At 26.0% G+C, this 16,194-nt stretch overlaps 5 protein-coding genes across 5 annotated transcripts; 3 read left to right on the top strand and 2 right to left on the bottom strand.

The window, feature by feature from the left end:
• The first annotated feature begins 247 nt into the window (after positions 1–247).
• Positions 248–1,443, top strand: LOC128951184 (uncharacterized). The gene is made up of 3 exons (XM_054296432.1): positions 248–775; positions 832–965; positions 1,032–1,443. The coding sequence occupies exons 1-3, from the start codon at positions 356–358 to the stop codon at positions 1,441–1,443; spliced, it is 966 nt and encodes a 321-aa protein (XP_054152407.1). The 5' UTR covers positions 248–355.
• Positions 1,444–1,725: 282 nt separating this feature from the next.
• LOC128951183 (putative uncharacterized protein DDB_G0286901) lies at positions 1,726–2,100 on the bottom strand. Its single transcript, XM_054296431.1, has one exon. The coding sequence runs from the start codon at positions 2,098–2,100 to the stop codon at positions 1,726–1,728; it is 375 nt and encodes a 124-aa protein (XP_054152406.1).
• Positions 2,101–6,964: 4,864 nt separating this feature from the next.
• LOC128952356 (probable endolytic peptidoglycan transglycosylase RlpA) lies at positions 6,965–7,551 on the top strand. Its single transcript, XM_054297740.1, has 2 exons — positions 6,965–7,068; positions 7,190–7,551. Exons 1-2 carry the CDS (start codon positions 7,008–7,010, stop codon positions 7,465–7,467), a joined length of 339 nt encoding a protein of 112 aa, XP_054153715.1. The 5' UTR covers positions 6,965–7,007; the 3' UTR covers positions 7,468–7,551.
• Positions 7,552–8,205: 654 nt separating this feature from the next.
• Positions 8,206–8,849, bottom strand: LOC128951182 (uncharacterized). The gene is made up of 2 exons (XM_054296430.1): positions 8,776–8,849; positions 8,206–8,691 (listed from the first exon to the last, which is right to left on the bottom strand). Exons 1-2 carry the CDS (start codon positions 8,830–8,832, stop codon positions 8,206–8,208), a joined length of 543 nt encoding a protein of 180 aa, XP_054152405.1. The 5' UTR covers positions 8,833–8,849.
• Positions 8,850–8,913: 64 nt separating this feature from the next.
• On the top strand, positions 8,914–12,967 carry LOC128951181 (lysosomal alpha-mannosidase-like). Its single transcript, XM_054296428.1, has 6 exons — positions 8,914–8,933; positions 9,456–10,120; positions 10,173–11,081; positions 11,162–11,634; positions 11,684–12,470; positions 12,525–12,967. The coding sequence occupies exons 1-6, from the start codon at positions 8,914–8,916 to the stop codon at positions 12,965–12,967; spliced, it is 3,297 nt and encodes a 1,098-aa protein (XP_054152403.1).
• Positions 12,968–16,194: the final 3,227 nt, after the last annotated feature.

Below are 16,194 nucleotides of genomic sequence, written 5' to 3'. Positions count from 1 at the left end.
AAAAAAAAATACAAAAAAAAGCATAGCTGAGCCTGGATTCGAACCTATGTCCTCGTGGGACAGACAGACCGACAGACAGACCGACTTATAGAATTCATATACGTATTCCTTTCAGGAATTCGTGAAAATATTGTATTAATTCTCTTATGATAATAAAAATTTTTAATTTATTAAATTTTAATAAAAATATTAATACATTTTTCAATACATATTTAAAATAAAAAATCATATGATTTGCAGTACTTTGAGACCTAAACTTTCAAAGACTACTTCACTTAAACCTAACTTTTTATTCATATTTTAAGTGAAGTATTGACTCATTGTTTAAAACACATGATTTGAAAGATTGAATGCAATGAATGAAATGACTAACAAATCAATACATTCAGTGATCCGTTTGGACATCAATTTGTCTGAAGACATACAATTGGGTGATACCGATGACTACCAACTGATAACACGAATTGGTTGCGGAAAGTATGGAGTAGTGTTTGAGGCCATCGATGTCCGCAAAAACAAGAGATGTGCCATAAAAGTACTGAAACCTGTAATCATGGATAAAGTGAGTCGTGAAGTAACAATACTAAGACATCTTTGCGGTGGACCTAATATTATATCATTGAAAGATGTTATTATGAACTGTAAAATACCATCTTTGGTGTTCCCATTTGTGGCCAAAGAGACGCTCAGAGATATATTGACGACATTGGATGACACGGAAAGTCGACTTTATCTCTTCAAAATTATTAAAGCCATCGATTATTGTCACCAACAAGTGAGTCATCAATTGTTAATTGATTGTCTTATATATTAAATGCGATGAATTGGTAGGGAGTGATGCATCGGGACATTAAACCATCAAATGTTGTGATTGACAGACAAAGACAATTGTTACGACTTATCGACTTTGGTTTAGCCGACTTTTACACCACCGATAAGTCATATTCGGTTGCCGTGGCGTCGAGGCATTGAAATATAGTTAACAAATGTATTGATTAGACCACTAATGGTATCTTTTGATTGTTTAACAGGTACTACAAACCACCCGAACTGTTACTTAATTACCCAAAGTATGACTATTCAATGGACATGTGGTCATTTGGTTGTGTTATGGCTGCTGTCATCTTTAAAAAGGATCCATTTTTAGCAGGTCTCGACAATTTGGATCAATTGATGCGAATTGTCTCAGTTTTGGGCAATCAATGTCTTAAGAATTACATTAGAAAATATAAGTTAAATCCTTTGCCACAATTGATTCAAATATTGGAAAGTAATATCAAATGCCGTCAATGGTTTGAATTTGTCAACGAAGGTAACAATCAGTTGGCAACTGATTTAGCCATTGATTTGGTCGACAAACTTATGATCTTTGATCACAAACACCGATTGACAGCTAATGAATGCAAACAACATCCATATTTCGGCCCATATTTGGGAAAATAGTAATAATTTTTGTTAATTAAAATTATTTATTTAATAAAAAAATATTAATTTATTAAAATTTAAAAATTAAATCTATTATCTATAATAATATTCAGTAATAGACATATTTGTTGTATAAATAACATTAAGAGAATTTTGTAATAATTATGTAATTTAAAAATTACGGTAATGTTATATAATATTTATAGTTATATCTATTTAATACTTTAATTTTTTTTGTTAAATGTTGAATAAAAAATGTTGAATAAAATCTATTTATTTATTTAAATCACTTTCTTCTTATCACTTGTGACTCAACTGATCCGTACAATTAATGTCATCTCCATTGAGTTGATTATCGAGATTTACATTCAATGTATTAATCAAATCATTGAATTTCTTTTGTTTGTCTTCATTGTCCTTATCTCGAGGCGAGTCATGGAATCTATTGTTCATATTGTCAATAGTTCTTAAGTCTTCGGCAAAGATTTTATTGTCTATTGAATCTTCGTCGCCACTCAACGATGTATTTTGCGAGACATTGTCTTCTGTTTTAGATTTAAATATATTATTGAAAACTTTAAACCTTTCAAACCATTTATTGTTATTATTCTTCTGGTGTTTCTTATCGATGTCTTTCTGGTTTTTATTGTTAATATTTTGTTCACTTTTAGACATTTCTATTGATTTGTCAATCAAAGTATTTATTTATTTGTTTCTCTCTTAAATCAATTTATCTTAATATGAATTCACAATATCTTGTATTTTAAACAATTAAATTTTTTCTGTTAATTCAATAATATTTATATTATCGGTCGCGCGTTGGCACATATTTTCTATTACTTATACTACAATTTAAATGAAAAATAACTTTATTATATATCCTTAAAAATTTTGTACAAAAAAAACAATGAAATTATTCATAAGTTTTGTTGTAATGATAATAATCTGTTTGACTTTTGCCGCAAAAGACAATAGCAAAATGTCTGCAAATAAAGCTAACGATCAGTTTTGTCGAACCAAACAATTTGATGCCATATTTACTGACTATAAAAGTCAGGTGCGTTTGAATAGCAAAGAAATAGTTTGGACATACAATCAGAAACATAAAAAGGTGTTGAGTCAGTCCAAATTGAATGCCAAAGAAGTATATCATTTATTAAGTATGGCTCATATTTCGGCGGTTCCCAAGTGTCAGGTCAATAGTGAACCGTTTTGTGAGGACATCAATCGGGCCAAAGATATGCTGATAATGTTTTACCGAACAAAACGCGATGATTTTGACGGTTCATATCAAGTAAAACAAATTTTAGGTCAAAAAGTTAATACAATGCCTGTCTTACCATTTGGTTTGAGACACGAAGGAATCATTTATGATTCAAATGAAACCTTTTGGCCAAAAGTGTTATCCGATAACTCAATTCATTTGGATATAAAGCACACAAATATAATCTACAATCCGGTCCAATACGAGCTGATAATTGTGGTCAATGGTCGGTCCAAAGGCAGCAGTTTATGCAGCAATAGATTTGATGCAAAAAGACAGTGGACTGAGGGATGGCAGTGCTCATCAATTGACCCCAAATGGAGATATACGGCACTGTTTTCAATTGCCGATAATATATACGCTATGGCCGTCAATGACTTTACAAATGTATTGTTTACTTACAAACAGAACCAACTGATCAGTAAAGACATCGATATTCATCGATATATGGGTTGTATCGGTAATGTTAACTTAAGAAGTAATCCATATTTTGATGAAACCGCACAGTCGCCAGTGGTTAACAAAAACAGTAATAGTAGTATGATTTGGATTTTTGTTGTCATCGTTGCTATCATTTTCATTGTGACCGCATTAGCAGTGCTTTCATTTGTGACTTTTAGACGGCGGAAGACAAACAAAAAAACCAATGAAATCAAAACCAAAGATACAAAAGGCAAAGATTTAGACGATTCGAGGATTGGTATCATCGACTCAAAGATCAGTTGGGATGTAAAGATAGCGCCGATGTCTAATGATGGGTAATAATTGAATCAATCATATAAACACATTAATAAAAATTAATTTATTCACATTTAATTGATTCAATTTTTCACTATTATAAAGAATTTTTTACATAATCTATAATTTCATTAATTTTAATATAATAATTAATTTTTGTAATAACTATATAAATATTTATTTACTAAATTTTAGATATTTGGTTGATAATATTAACTTTAAGATAATTTTGTATAACTTTTAACAATAAAAAAAATCCGGGTTAAAATTCATACTACAGTATAAAATTATACATGTAATTGATAAACATGTAATTTGCTGTTTATTTTATACCTTATTAAATAATATTAAGTATTATTATTATTGCTAAATAGTAAACTATATATAAAGCAATGACTTTACTTTAATCAATTAGTTTAACTCATATTTTAAAATAATAATTAATTTCAATAAAAAAAAATGAATAATTTTTTTGTTTTACTCGTTATATTAGCCGTCATTGCACTTATATCTTGTACCGGTATGTATACTATTATAATGTATTGAATATTTATTATTATTGTATATTTGGTTTCAATATTTGTACTGTTATTATATATAGACCAGTCGGGTAAGTGTTGGTGTGGTATGGCCTGGGATTTGAAGGCAAATGTACCGCTTGTGGTGATATATTTCATATGAACCAAATGACTGCCACACATAAAACATTGAAATGCGGTACAAAAGTCAGGGTAACCGCCAATGGAAAGAGTGTTTTGGTGACAGTCAACGATCGGGGATCGTATGTCGTCGGAAGGATACTTGATCTTTGCAAAGGTGTCGCTGAAATACTTGGTGTCGTTAAGGCATGAGTTGCCTCATGTACTGTCTCTCCCGTTTAGATTTATAACTAATACTGTATTAAATTTATATGATTTGTAATACAAATACAAACAAATTTTATATACTATTTAAATAAATTGTTTTTCTTTGTAATTTATAATAAACTATTTTTAATAATTAAAATGTTTCAAATTAAAACATTTTATCTTTTAATATTTAATAATAATTATAATTATTAATTAAAACTATAGTGTTTGATCTTTATAAATTTTATGAAAAATGTATTCTATTTTTAAACAGTAAAACAATAATAATTAATAACAAATTATTATTAATATAAACATACGAATCACATAAAATATAATTCATTCAATATTAGACTATATAATGTATTTTATTAATTTGAATTTTTGATAAATCAATAAAAATGTATATTTGCACTTAAAATTTGTTAAACTTTTTAAAACTTACTAAAATACAAATTATTAGATTATAAATTACTATAGTTTATTATATAAATGTACTTGTATTTAATTAATTCTAGTGATAATTTATCATTTTGAAGCTTATTGTAAACAAATTAATCAATTATTATACTCAACAAAAGATAAAATTATGTTTTTAATGGAAATTTTATTACACCTGTGGATAATATATATATTTTTTCACAAATATTTAGTTTTTTGTCTCTGAATAAAAATGTATAAAGAGGCGGTCAAATGATGTTGCGTCGCGTAATTTTTGAATAACTTTTGAACGGTTAGACATAACTTAATTCTGTAAAATGCATTTAAGAATATCATATCGACCTGACTTAATATACACGCAATCACAAAACTAGGATGACCAGATATACAAAATATTGGGACCAACGAAAGACTATCCTACAATTCAAACTACAACTGACAAAATTATTATGACAGGCAAAATTTGTAATAAGAAATAATAGTTTAATATAAAAAAAGAATCATCAAAATCGGATTGGTAGTTTTATTTTTATGGTTTGTTAAGTTTGTTATAAATCATTTTATATAAATTAGTCTAAAATAAAAATGACGTTATTTATGACTATTATATATTTATTAGATGAACTTTTCAATTATATTACTAATTCTAAAAACAATTTTAATATGTAGACTAGTTTTCGAAATAATTGAATTTCAATATAAATTATAATATCAAATTACAATAGTGTGATTTATATTGTAATCCGCTTATTTCGAAAACTAGTGAACATATTAAAATTAGTAATATAATTGAAAAGTTCATCTAATAAATATATACAAGTCATAAATAACGTTATTTTTATTTTAGACTATTTTATATAATATGATTTATGACAAACTTAACAAGCCATAAAAATAAAACTACAAATTCGATTTTGATGATTCTTTTTTATATTAAACTATCATATCTTGTCTATAAATTTTCCCTGTTATAATAAATTTGTCAGTTGTAGTTTGACCTGTAGCATAATGTCTTTCGTTGGTCCCGATATTTTATACATCTGGTCATCCTAGTTTTGTGATTGCGTGTATATTAAGTCAGGTCGATATTATATTGCTAAATGTATTTTACAGAATTAAATTATCTCTAACCGTTTAAAAGTTATTCAAAAATTACGCGACGCAACATCATTTGACCGCCTCTTTATATTAAAGTAAATAACAACAATTTATTGCATTGATTGTTTACAGTGTAAACTAAATTATATACATATTAATACAAATATTGCAATTTTATTTTACATATGAATAATATGATTATATTACAATGCGGATTGTTTATTAACACTAATATTTATTTTTAATCAATTTCATTTAAATGTATATGATCAAGGTAATATTTTTATTTTAAAAAATAACAATAATATTTGTTTCTCCGAAACTTGACAGCCAGTGGTGAGAATATATTGTATAACTGGTCGAAGTGACTGTCAATGTATGTATCGGTAAAATCTAGAGTTGTTAATCATTGACTGCAATATATGCTATTTGATATTAGATAGTATGGGTACCAATTAAGCAAAATTCACCTAGATTATGCAAATTTTAAAATTTTAAGTACATGTTATGCCAAATCAATAATATGTTTTAAAACAATATCTATTTATGAGATATTTAAATATAAATTTATAGTTACTCAGTAAAAGTATGTTATTAAAAACTAATGTAATTAATTATAAAATTTTATTTGTAAATTAAATCATTACATAATCTGATTGAATTTGTTAAACTAACTCTTGAATTTAAAAATATTAATTATCAAACATTATATAACAATTATATTAAAACATTAATTGTAAAATAGGTATTTTAAAAGTTAAGTATGTACTTAACTTTTAATTATAGTAATCATATGAAAGATAGTGTACAATACAATTATAAATGTATTTTAAATTAAAAATATAAGCTACTTTGATCATTATTATTTATAATTATTGATAATTGTGCTAAATTGTGCTAATAATGCAAAATTTATTAATACAATAGTTAGTTATAAGTTTTTGATAACAAATAAATTATACAAGCTAATTTTTATCTAACAAAAATAACAATATTATTATTATTAATGTACTTTACTATTACATAATAATTAAATTATTATCAGCTTAAATAAATGAGTTGAAAATAAATACTATTGGCTAAAATCGTAGTTTGATGATTGTCATTGATATTTGTTACCTATATAAATTGATTGTCATTTGTAAAATTTAACAAATATATTATTAGAGATAAATAACTAATTGTATGCAAAAATGAACAAGTTCATATTTTTGACTTTTATTATAACAATTGTTTCGTTGTCCACAATATCTTGTAAGTTATTTTTTTTACTAATTTTAATACAATTTATTTTAATATAATAAATTTCTATATTATAATTATAAAATTCAAATATATTTAAATTAATAAAACAATTGCTGTCAATTAATTACAGGTGAGTCAGGTGTGTGTTCGTGGTATGGCATAGGACTGGACGGCGCTTATACAGCTAGTGGTGAGAAGTATGACCACACAAAGCTAACGGCTGCACACAAGACACTGCCTTTTGGTACAATGGTTAGGGCGACCTGTAATGGTAAAAGTGTTGTGGTCCGAGTCAACGATAGGGGACCGTTTGTTGCCGGACGCATACTAGACCTTAGCATTGCCGGCGCTGATGTACTCGGCATTAGAGACGCCGGTATCTGTAGTTGCAGTGTTGACAAAGTTTAAGACAATAAAAGTCTATAAAATATCAATTGTTTTCTATTTCAATATTACACAAGTTGTACATTATTTTTTCAACAAATAAAATACTTTTTTAATATAACTTATTAGTAATAAGTTATTACTTATGATAACATAATAAAGTATGATAATTAAACAATATATATATATAAACTCTACAGTACTTTAGTAGAGTTAAAACTTTTTTAATAATAAATCAAATCAAATGTATAATTATTGTAAGTATTCTGAAAACTCGATTATTATATATATATATTAATTATTAAATTATAAAACGTTTGACACATTTAATATAAAAATACATATTTTCCATTTAGTTTTTATATTATAGCAAATAAAATTTAACAAATAAATAATCGAGTTTTCAGAATACTTACAATAATTATACATTTGATTTATTATTAAAAAAGTTTTAACTCTACTAAAGTACTGTAGAGTTTATAAAATAATTTTTTATATTAAGCTATATAATTTATATTTCTTATTATAAAAAACAAAGTTATAATATACAGTTAATGACTAAAGTTTTGAGTTAATTTTAATTTAATCAATAATTAAAGAAAATATTTATAATGTATTTATAATGTGTTAATAAATATTTAATTTGTATTATTGATTATCATCTTTAAGCAAAATTAGTAGTACTTTAAAGAAAATATTAAATTAAAACTTAGATTAGGAAATAAAACTATTTTCTAACGACAAAACATTTGAAACATTGGATCAATGATTTAGTTCTGTAGAGTCTATACTATTAGTGAGTCTACTATTACTATCTGTTGCTTTATTTTCGGTCAATACAACTGTCTCTGAGTCGATATTTTTGTCTTTGACTGTCTTTTCATGATTAGTGCCAATATTTGTTGAGTCTTCAACTGAACGAAAATCGTGTGGACTATAATCACAGTATTTGTCGACCGCTGGTGTCGGAGATTGTGGTGTACGTCGACTATCAGGAGAACCGGTTAGTCTTAAAGTCGATTGTGTCTTATTATAGGAATTCCATTCATTCACATCAATACTATTAAACTCATTCTCATTGGTATTACTTATTGGTTGTGTTTTTGTCATATAATTAGATTCAATGTCCGAACTCTTATATAAAAGTTTTGTCGATCTCTTCTTTACCTTAGATCCCGGTTGAGGACCAATACTCTTGGTTTTGCTTTTGTTGTATATATTATACAATATATATATCATTATTAAAATCTATCATATAATTAATTTTAAAAATGTTTTTTTAATAATTAACAAATATGTTAATAATCATATGATGTTTTATATAATTCTTACCAAAGCTACAAATAAAATCAATAAAAACACAATTAATAATATCCACCAATACTTCATTTTACATATGTTTTGCCGTTATTAACACTGAAATGTTTAAACAACAAATTTGAGTTCCGTTTTAGTCAACAATGTTATATAATGTCACAATTTTATGTCTCGTAATAATCAAAATCTTTAATATTGTATCAAATCTATAAAATATGTAATAATTAATTTATTAATTGATTTATTAATTACTGATACAGTATTGTATTACTGCAATCAAAGCAATATAATCTAATTTAAACTATTATAGAAACTTAATGAATCAAATATTTATAAATATAAACTTAGAATTTGTGTCAATGATAACAAATCATTACACAATAATAGTTTTAATAATAAAAATTATTATTTATAGGTATTTATAATATACATATACTATATAATAATGTAAACTTATTATTATATTAAATAACTTTAAAACAATAATTTCTTAATCAATAACAAAATATGATAACATATAAAAATAAATTGAACTTACATTAAGTTCTTTAGTGATGAATAAAACATATTTAATTTTCACATATTATTAAAGAAAAGGATATTAGATATTGTATATAAAATAATATAAATTAAGAATTAATTAAAATTGTTTGTTAATTCAAAACTAAGTCAACAACAAAAATGTTAAAAACAGAAATCGTTTCAATTGTTTTTATTTTATATTTAAATTATGAAATATCTGCAGATTGTGATTACGAGTCATGCATACAAAGTGATTCAAATAAGTTAAACATTCATATAATATCTCACAGTCACGATGATGTCGGTTGGCTTAAAACAGTTGACGACTATTATGAGGAAGACGTAGAGCACATCATCACAAATGTGGTCAACTCGTTGGACAAGAACCCTAACCGACGTTTCACTCAAGTTGAGACCTATTATTTCAACCGGTGGTGGTCTCAACAAAACCAACAAACCCGTGATTTAGTACATACTTTAGTGAGTTCGGGTCAGTTGGCTTTTGCTAATGGAGGCTATACTGTCAATGATGAAGGAGCGGCTCATTATAATGAGATTATTGACCAAATGACATACGGTCTGCAAATATTGGATAAATTGTTTGGCAAATGTGGTCGTCCGTTGATTTCATGGCAAATCGATCCTTTCGGCGCTTCCAAAGAAATGGCATCACTTTACGCACAAATGGGTTTTGATGGACATGTATTCAATAGGAATGTCTTTCCAAAGGGTGAATTCATATGGAATGCCAGTCCTGACTTGGGATCTACTTCTGACATCTTTACGACTGTTCTTCACAATCATTACAACTCTCCCGATGGCTTTAATTTTGAAAATGGTATTAAATATCTTATTAAAGGCTAGTATTGTTTTATTTATTGTAATTACAGGCAATGATATAACTTCAGTAAATAAGAAACAAAAAGTAGATTCAATTGTATCGATTGCTAATCAATGGAACAAAGATTATGGTAATACAAACCACGTGTTGATGACATTTGGTGGTGACTTTAAATACAATAACGCCGAGCATTACTTCGCAAATCTGGACAAACTTATAGATTCAGTCCATGAGTTTTATCCGGACGTAAATATCTTTTACTCAACACCCATGTGTTACTTGAAAGCAATCAACCAATTGAACCGTACATTTGAAAGCCGACAAAAAGATTACTTTCCTTTTTGGACCGGTTTCTTCTCGAGTCGACCGTCACTCAAACGACAGGAGAAATCAATAAACAGTTTATTACAAATAAGCAAACAATTGGATGCCATCACCAGAATCCCAGAAGTCGAGCCATTTCTGAATGAGGGTAGAAATCAAATCGGAGTTTTGACACATCACGACGCCATCACTGGTACATCACCACAGTTTACAATCAATGATTATAATTCAAGACTTTTCAGTGCTAACGATGCTCTCAGCGAAGTCATCGATAGGACGTATCAACAGTTGTTACCAAAACAAGAGTCCATTAAAACAATTCCTAAACAAATGATATGTAATAGACTTAATATAAGTCAATGTTCTGTATCAGAGACTTCAAATAAATTGACATTAATTATCTACAATCCCATCGCAAGACCTGTCTCTCAATGGTTAAGAGTTCCAATTAATTCAAATAATAATTATGAAGTATATGACAGCAACGGTAACAAAGTTAATGACATACATGTGGTTCCCGTTTCGCAAAAAGTACAACAAATACCAGAGAGAACTACTTCTTCCAAATATGAGTTAGTTTTTCGCGCAAATCTCAATGCTATGGGATTTGTGACATATTTTGTTGAAAAATTGGGTAAATTATTAAATCTTTAATATATTTTTATTAAACTTTTTAAAAATGATTATAATGTTATTATTTCAAATAATTTTTAGATAAATCATTAGAAAATTCAAATGATTCTCAATATTTACAAAATGCTGAAACAATTGAAATGAAAGGAAAGGGATTCACATTAAACTTGGATTCTAAGAATGGAAATATTGAATCAATAAAACTAAATGATGGCAAAGAATTACCATTGAAACAGTCGTTTAAGTTTTATAAATCAAATTCAGACACGAGTTATACGTTCTGCTCTGAAGGCAATGTCAATGATATCAACAAAGATAAGGTTCAGTTGGAGTCAGTATATAAAAACGGATTTCTTCATGAAGTTACACAAGTCTGGAACAGTTGGGTCTCACAAACAATCCGCGTCTATGAAGACGAAGAATATGTTGAACTCGAATGGATTGTCGGTCCCATACCTGTTGACGACAATATTGGTAAAGAAGTAATTACCAGATTTGAAACTAATCTCAATAATAACAAAGAATTCTTTACTGATGCTAACGGACGACAAAATGTAAATATTAATTATTATTAGTTTTTTTACTTAAATTGTTATTTTTTAGATAAAAAGAGTAAGAACTTCGAAACAGACAACTTGTGGAAAATATAAGAATAGTATTTCCAATAATTATTATCCTATTTATGAAAGGGTTTTCATGAAAGACAACCAAAAAGATATTCAATTAACAGTTTTGACTGATAGAGCACAGGGAGGTTCCAGTGAAGATGACGGTCAGATTGAACTTATGGTTCACAGAAGACTTTTAACCGATACTCGAACCAGTCTTAATGAGACCGGAGTTGACGGCAAAGGAATTATAGTCAGAGGAAAACATTATTTATTTTTTAGACCAATTAATGAATCCATTAAACTATATCGAGATTTGAGTCAAAGACTATTTATGGATCCGTTGTTGACATTTTCGCCGCTTAAAGAATCGCAAGAAAATTATAAAAATAAATATAAGACAACATTTTCCGGTCTAATCAATGAATTGCCGCCAAACGTCCATTTGTTGACTTTAGAGAAATGGTCGCAAAATAAAATTCTGGTCCGTTTGGAGCACTTCTACCAAAAGGAAGACAACAATCTATTATCAAATGCCGTAGAGATTGACTTACAAAACCTATTTAAAGATATTGTTATCAAAGATGTTCAAGAAATGACTTTAAGCGCAAATCAATTGCTTTCAGAGTCAAAGCAAAAGAAATTAAACTGGAAATCAAAAACTTTTTCAAATGATATTCAAAATAATTCTTACAATAATATTATTGACATCAAAAAGATTGAATTGAATCCACAAGAGATCAGAACTTTCATCATAACTGTTAACGATTACAGACATAGAAGTATTTTTAAAAACTTAAGTAAACGTTAAAATTTAATAATTAATTATTTTTTAGTCAATTGTTCCCTACAATGGAAGCCCATATCTGGCAGTAAAATACCGAGTGATGCCATTGTTGGAGGTTTTGATATCGACTCTTCACCGCTATATATATGCCGACATAAACAAGAAAATGATATAATTCCGGGAAAAGCTAATGAAAAACTTGGATGTATTGTCACTTTAGGAGGAAAGTCCTATAAGACAATAACTAATTATGAAGTACTGGTGGGACACGATTTCAGTTGGGTGTCAAGACATGGCGCCGATGCTGTACCCGATCGGGCATTTATTGCCGGTCACGACAGTAAATTAGTTCCTATTTATGTTGGAAAATGTAACTTATTTATAGACAAACTTGAAACACAAGTTATAGGCAAAGTTCATCATAAGTTTTATTATGGATGGGGTGGTGGAGAAAAATCCAACTGTCCTAATCATAAAGTGATGGTTTGCTAATATAAATGGCTTCCTTTTAAAAATATCTTGTATTCAAAATAATTATTATAATCAACGATTACTTTATATTGTCTTATAATATCTCAAATTCAAATTTTTATATTAATACTATGTAATAGTGTCAGAAAATTTAAACTTTAAATCATGATTTATGATAAATGCAATATTTGGAAATTAAAGAAAGCTATAAAAAATAATAATAATTATACAATTTTATATAATAAATTATTTTTTAATAACATATTTATAATACAGTAACTTACTAATAAATAAAAATGGTTGTAATATATTTTAACCAAATTTTTAAGCTGAATTTTTTTGATGAAATCTGATTAATAAAATAATATTAGTTATAGTAATGATTATGGCCTTCACTTTAATATCGTTTATCCCATACATTACAACAGTTTATTCAATGATATTATAGTTGATTTAGTTAAGAAAATTTTATAGTTAGCTTAATATTATTAAAATTAAAGTTTTATCTTTAATTATAACTTTTAATTAATTAATATAGTTTAGAATTAATCGCATAAATTATTTATATATAAATAATTGTTTACTATTCCTAATCACAATAATTATTATTTTTTTTTAATTTGTCAGGATATAAAAAATTGTTTTTTATAATCACTTTACATAAATGTATGTATTATTTTATTACTCATTTAATCATTATATGATTTTTAGATTTTACAGACTTGACAATTGATTGGGATTTTTCTAGTTATTTATTATTTTGAAAAATAGTATTTAATATACCTATAAATATTAATAGCTTGATATTAATACTATACTAAATTAATATTCAAATATATCATATTTAAAATATAATAATTAATTAATTTGAATTTGTGCTCTAGCAACATTAAGTATAAATTCACATTTTTCAAAATTATTATTATAACTAATACACGATATATTGTGGAATAATATGATTGTGTAATCGTGTAATAATTTAAAGTAAATTCTAATAATTCCTAAATAATTTTGATTTAATAAAATATTATAAAATTATACTTAAATTTCTAAATGAATAAAATAATTTTGATTGCAATTTATATATTGAGATATATTAGTAATTGTAACACAAAATGCATTTGTGATAACAACTATTCTGGTCTTCATTGCGGACAAAAGCAGATAATGAATGACTGTTTTGTGGATTATTTATATGAATGCAATGGTATTAAAGGTTCGGTCGGTATTGTCACTCGAGTTTGTCATCACTGGTGTGTCCAAAACGGAACATCCGGTGACTATTGTTTAGTTGCTGAAGGAAATTGTTTTTGTCTCAATGATTGTGAGGGACAACATTGCGGTCAAAGCATATTAATGGGCGATCAGTGTCTATGGAATCACATCTATGAGTGCAATGGTATCTATGGATCAGTTGCACACTATTACGGTCCGTGTGGTCATCGATGCGCTTTCAGAGGATGTTCTCAAGATTATTGTAAATCTTAATATAAATTTATATTATATTAATAAAGTTTATTATATTCACGAACTCCTGAAAGGAGATCGTATATGCATTCTATAAGTCTGTCTGTCTGTCGGTCTATATATCGGTTAAATATAGCCGTTAATTATCTTTGAATTAATTAAAGCTGTTATAAATTTTTAAATCAAATTAAATTATTTGAAAATTTCGTATTATTTAAAACAAATTATCTTTAATTGTTTATAAATATTTGTAATACATAGTATGAATCATCATTTATAAAATTAAACTAATTTCATATATCATTTAAACCAAATTGTAACTTTATATGATATAATTTATTATAAAGTATTTTTAATTTATCTTAGATATTATCATAAATTTTATAATAATCATAATAATAATCTACATAAGGATATGTTTTAACAAAATTATTGTATGATTTCTTAAAATAATTATAAGAATCGTATTGATAACCATTGTATTTGTTGACATCATTAGGGAAATGAATCCTATGTTTTGTGCCATAAATATAAGGTTTGCGGTAATGATCACAATATAAACCAGAAACAAATGCAGTGTTCAATAGTATTATTGATAATACAGTTATCATAAACTAAATAACAATAAAATTTTAATAATTTTATTTAAGTGAAATAAACTTACCATTATAGAAAAAATTATAGTAGTTATTGATTTTGAAAACAAAACTGATGAAAATTATTAATATCAAACAATAATATCAAATAAAGCCAAAAATAATTTAACAAATTTTAAAATTAATACTTATTTTGCTACTTATTTTTTATACAATAAAAGTTTTATAAAACTGGTATATCATAATTGAATTATTTTATATTTACATTGTATTAATATTAATGTTAATTCAAGATTTTTTACTCCCAATTGTAATGCATTTCCAATATTTAATTTAATGCTTTATTAATTTTTGTAATTTGTAACCCATAATAGTAAATATTATTTTTCAAAATGCATTTAAACATAACAAAAATATTCAATATTTTAATATTTCTGTTTATTTACAATTAATAATAAGAAAAATATTACGATTTATATCATAAAAATTTTCAATGTCATAAATATAACTAAATTAATTTATAAAATATACTAATAATATTATCTATAAATAGTATTTAAATTTCTTAAAAATAAATATAAATTATTTGAAATGGTTTAATGATTTTTTAAATTTATATATTGATATCAATAGAATATAGTTTATATTAAATCAATTTTAAGACAATTTTAAAACAAATTATATTTAAATTTTAGCATTTAAAGTACTAATATATATATCATTCAAGTGTGTAATCAAAACACATTAAAAATATCAAATTTATTTAAATTATAATTTTTTATCTTAACTTATTATTATGTAAATGATGATCAATCTGTCAAATGTATGACTATTTTTAACATTAATTTTTTAAAAAGTATTTAGACATTTATTCAACATTATCTGAATACTTATACTATTTTATATTGAATTTTTAAATGTCTTAATAATTATACTGTAATTATAGTAAAACAATTGTTTATTTATTGTATTTAAAAAAACTTGAAAAGTTTTGTTTACTGAAATCTATACGAGCCTTTTTAGTCTGTGTGTGTGTGTCTGTCTGTAGCATATTTTTTTGCGAATTTTGAAATTCTGACTTCAGATTCGGTTAGAGGACTACTAATAATGTATTGAAAAGTTGCATCAAAAATGATCTATCTCTTCGGGAACATATAGAAAATGGCGGCCAAAGTAACAAAAATT

Source organism: Oppia nitens, unplaced genomic scaffold (assembly GCF_028296485.1).
Source record: "Oppia nitens isolate AA-2021 unplaced genomic scaffold, nextdenovo-longstitch-racon4-pilon3 scaffold1_pilon_pilon_pilon, whole genome shotgun sequence".
NCBI lineage: Eukaryota > Metazoa > Arthropoda > Arachnida > Sarcoptiformes > Oppiidae > Oppia > Oppia nitens.
This window is presented reverse-complemented; position numbering and strand designations above follow the sequence as displayed.

Bases quoted from the DNA above. Each gene is read 5' to 3' on its own strand.
- LOC128951181 (XM_054296428.1), top strand. From the start codon at position 8,914: ATGTCACAATTTTATGTCTC. The intron at 11,635-11,683 runs GTAAATATTAAT...GTTATTTTTTAG, and splicing joins ATGCTAACGGACGACAAAAT to ATAAAAAGAGTAAGAACTTC. The intron at 12,471-12,524 runs GTATTTTTAAAA...ATTATTTTTTAG, and splicing joins TAACGATTACAGACATAGAA to TCAATTGTTCCCTACAATGG.
- LOC128951184 (XM_054296432.1), top strand. From the start codon at position 356: ATGAATGAAATGACTAACAAATCAATACATTCAGTGATCCGTTTGGAC. The intron at 776-831 runs GTGAGTCATCAA...ATGAATTGGTAG, and splicing joins TCGATTATTGTCACCAACAA to GGAGTGATGCATCGGGACAT. The intron at 966-1,031 runs GCATTGAAATAT...ATTGTTTAACAG, and splicing joins TCGGTTGCCGTGGCGTCGAG to GTACTACAAACCACCCGAAC.
- LOC128952356 (XM_054297740.1), top strand. From the start codon at position 7,008: ATGAACAAGTTCATATTTTTGACTTTTATTATAACAATTGTTTCGTTG. The intron at 7,069-7,189 runs GTAAGTTATTTT...AATTAATTACAG, and splicing joins TTCGTTGTCCACAATATCTT to GTGAGTCAGGTGTGTGTTCG.
- LOC128951182 (XM_054296430.1), bottom strand. From the start codon at position 8,832: ATGAAGTATTGGTGGATATTATTAATTGTGTTTTTATTGATTTTATTT. The intron at 8,692-8,775 runs GTAAGAATTATA...ATTATATGATAG, and splicing joins TGATTTTATTTGTAGCTTTG to ATTTTAATAATGATATATAT.
- LOC128951183 (XM_054296431.1), bottom strand. From the start codon at position 2,100: ATGTCTAAAAGTGAACAAAATATTAACAATAAAAACCAGAAAGACATC.